At 66.0% G+C, this 259-nt stretch overlaps 1 protein-coding gene across 4 annotated transcripts in view; it reads left to right on the top strand.

Annotated features, from left to right (window-relative positions):
* Positions 1 to 259, top strand: part of LOC119592048 (cysteine-rich secretory protein 2-like) — a gene marked incomplete at its 3' end in the record, with an annotated part of 63,544 nt that overhangs the window by 56,830 nt on the left and 6,455 nt on the right. For all 4 annotated transcript variants that reach the window (XM_037940844.1, XM_037940845.1, XM_037940846.1 and 1 more), the window contains 1 exon segment: positions 79 to 224. In XM_037940844.1, coding sequence (XP_037796772.1) covers positions 79 to 224 — 146 coding nt within the window.

Raw genomic sequence — 259 nt, 5'->3', positions numbered from 1 at the left:
ACGTCTGTCAACATGGAATGAAGAGCCCAGTCCCACGGACGACCCCTACGGCCCCTCACCTAAACCCTTCCTCCGCAGAGCTGGTCGTCCGCCGCCGCTGTGGACGCCCAGCGCTGGGCCGACGCCTGCCAGCTACTCGTGCACGACTCGGCCGACGGGCGCACCGTCGAGGAGTACGGCGCCTGCGGCCAGAACATCTTCGTGTCCACGCATCAGGTGCCCTGGTACGCTCGGCCCTTGGATCTGGCTGCTTGAGTTT

This window comes from Penaeus monodon, chromosome 29 (genome assembly GCF_015228065.2).
Source record: "Penaeus monodon isolate SGIC_2016 chromosome 29, NSTDA_Pmon_1, whole genome shotgun sequence".
In the NCBI taxonomy this organism is placed as follows: domain Eukaryota; kingdom Metazoa; phylum Arthropoda; class Malacostraca; order Decapoda; family Penaeidae; genus Penaeus; species Penaeus monodon.
Note: the sequence above shows the minus strand (reverse complement) of the source record. Positions and strands in the feature narration are given on the sequence as shown.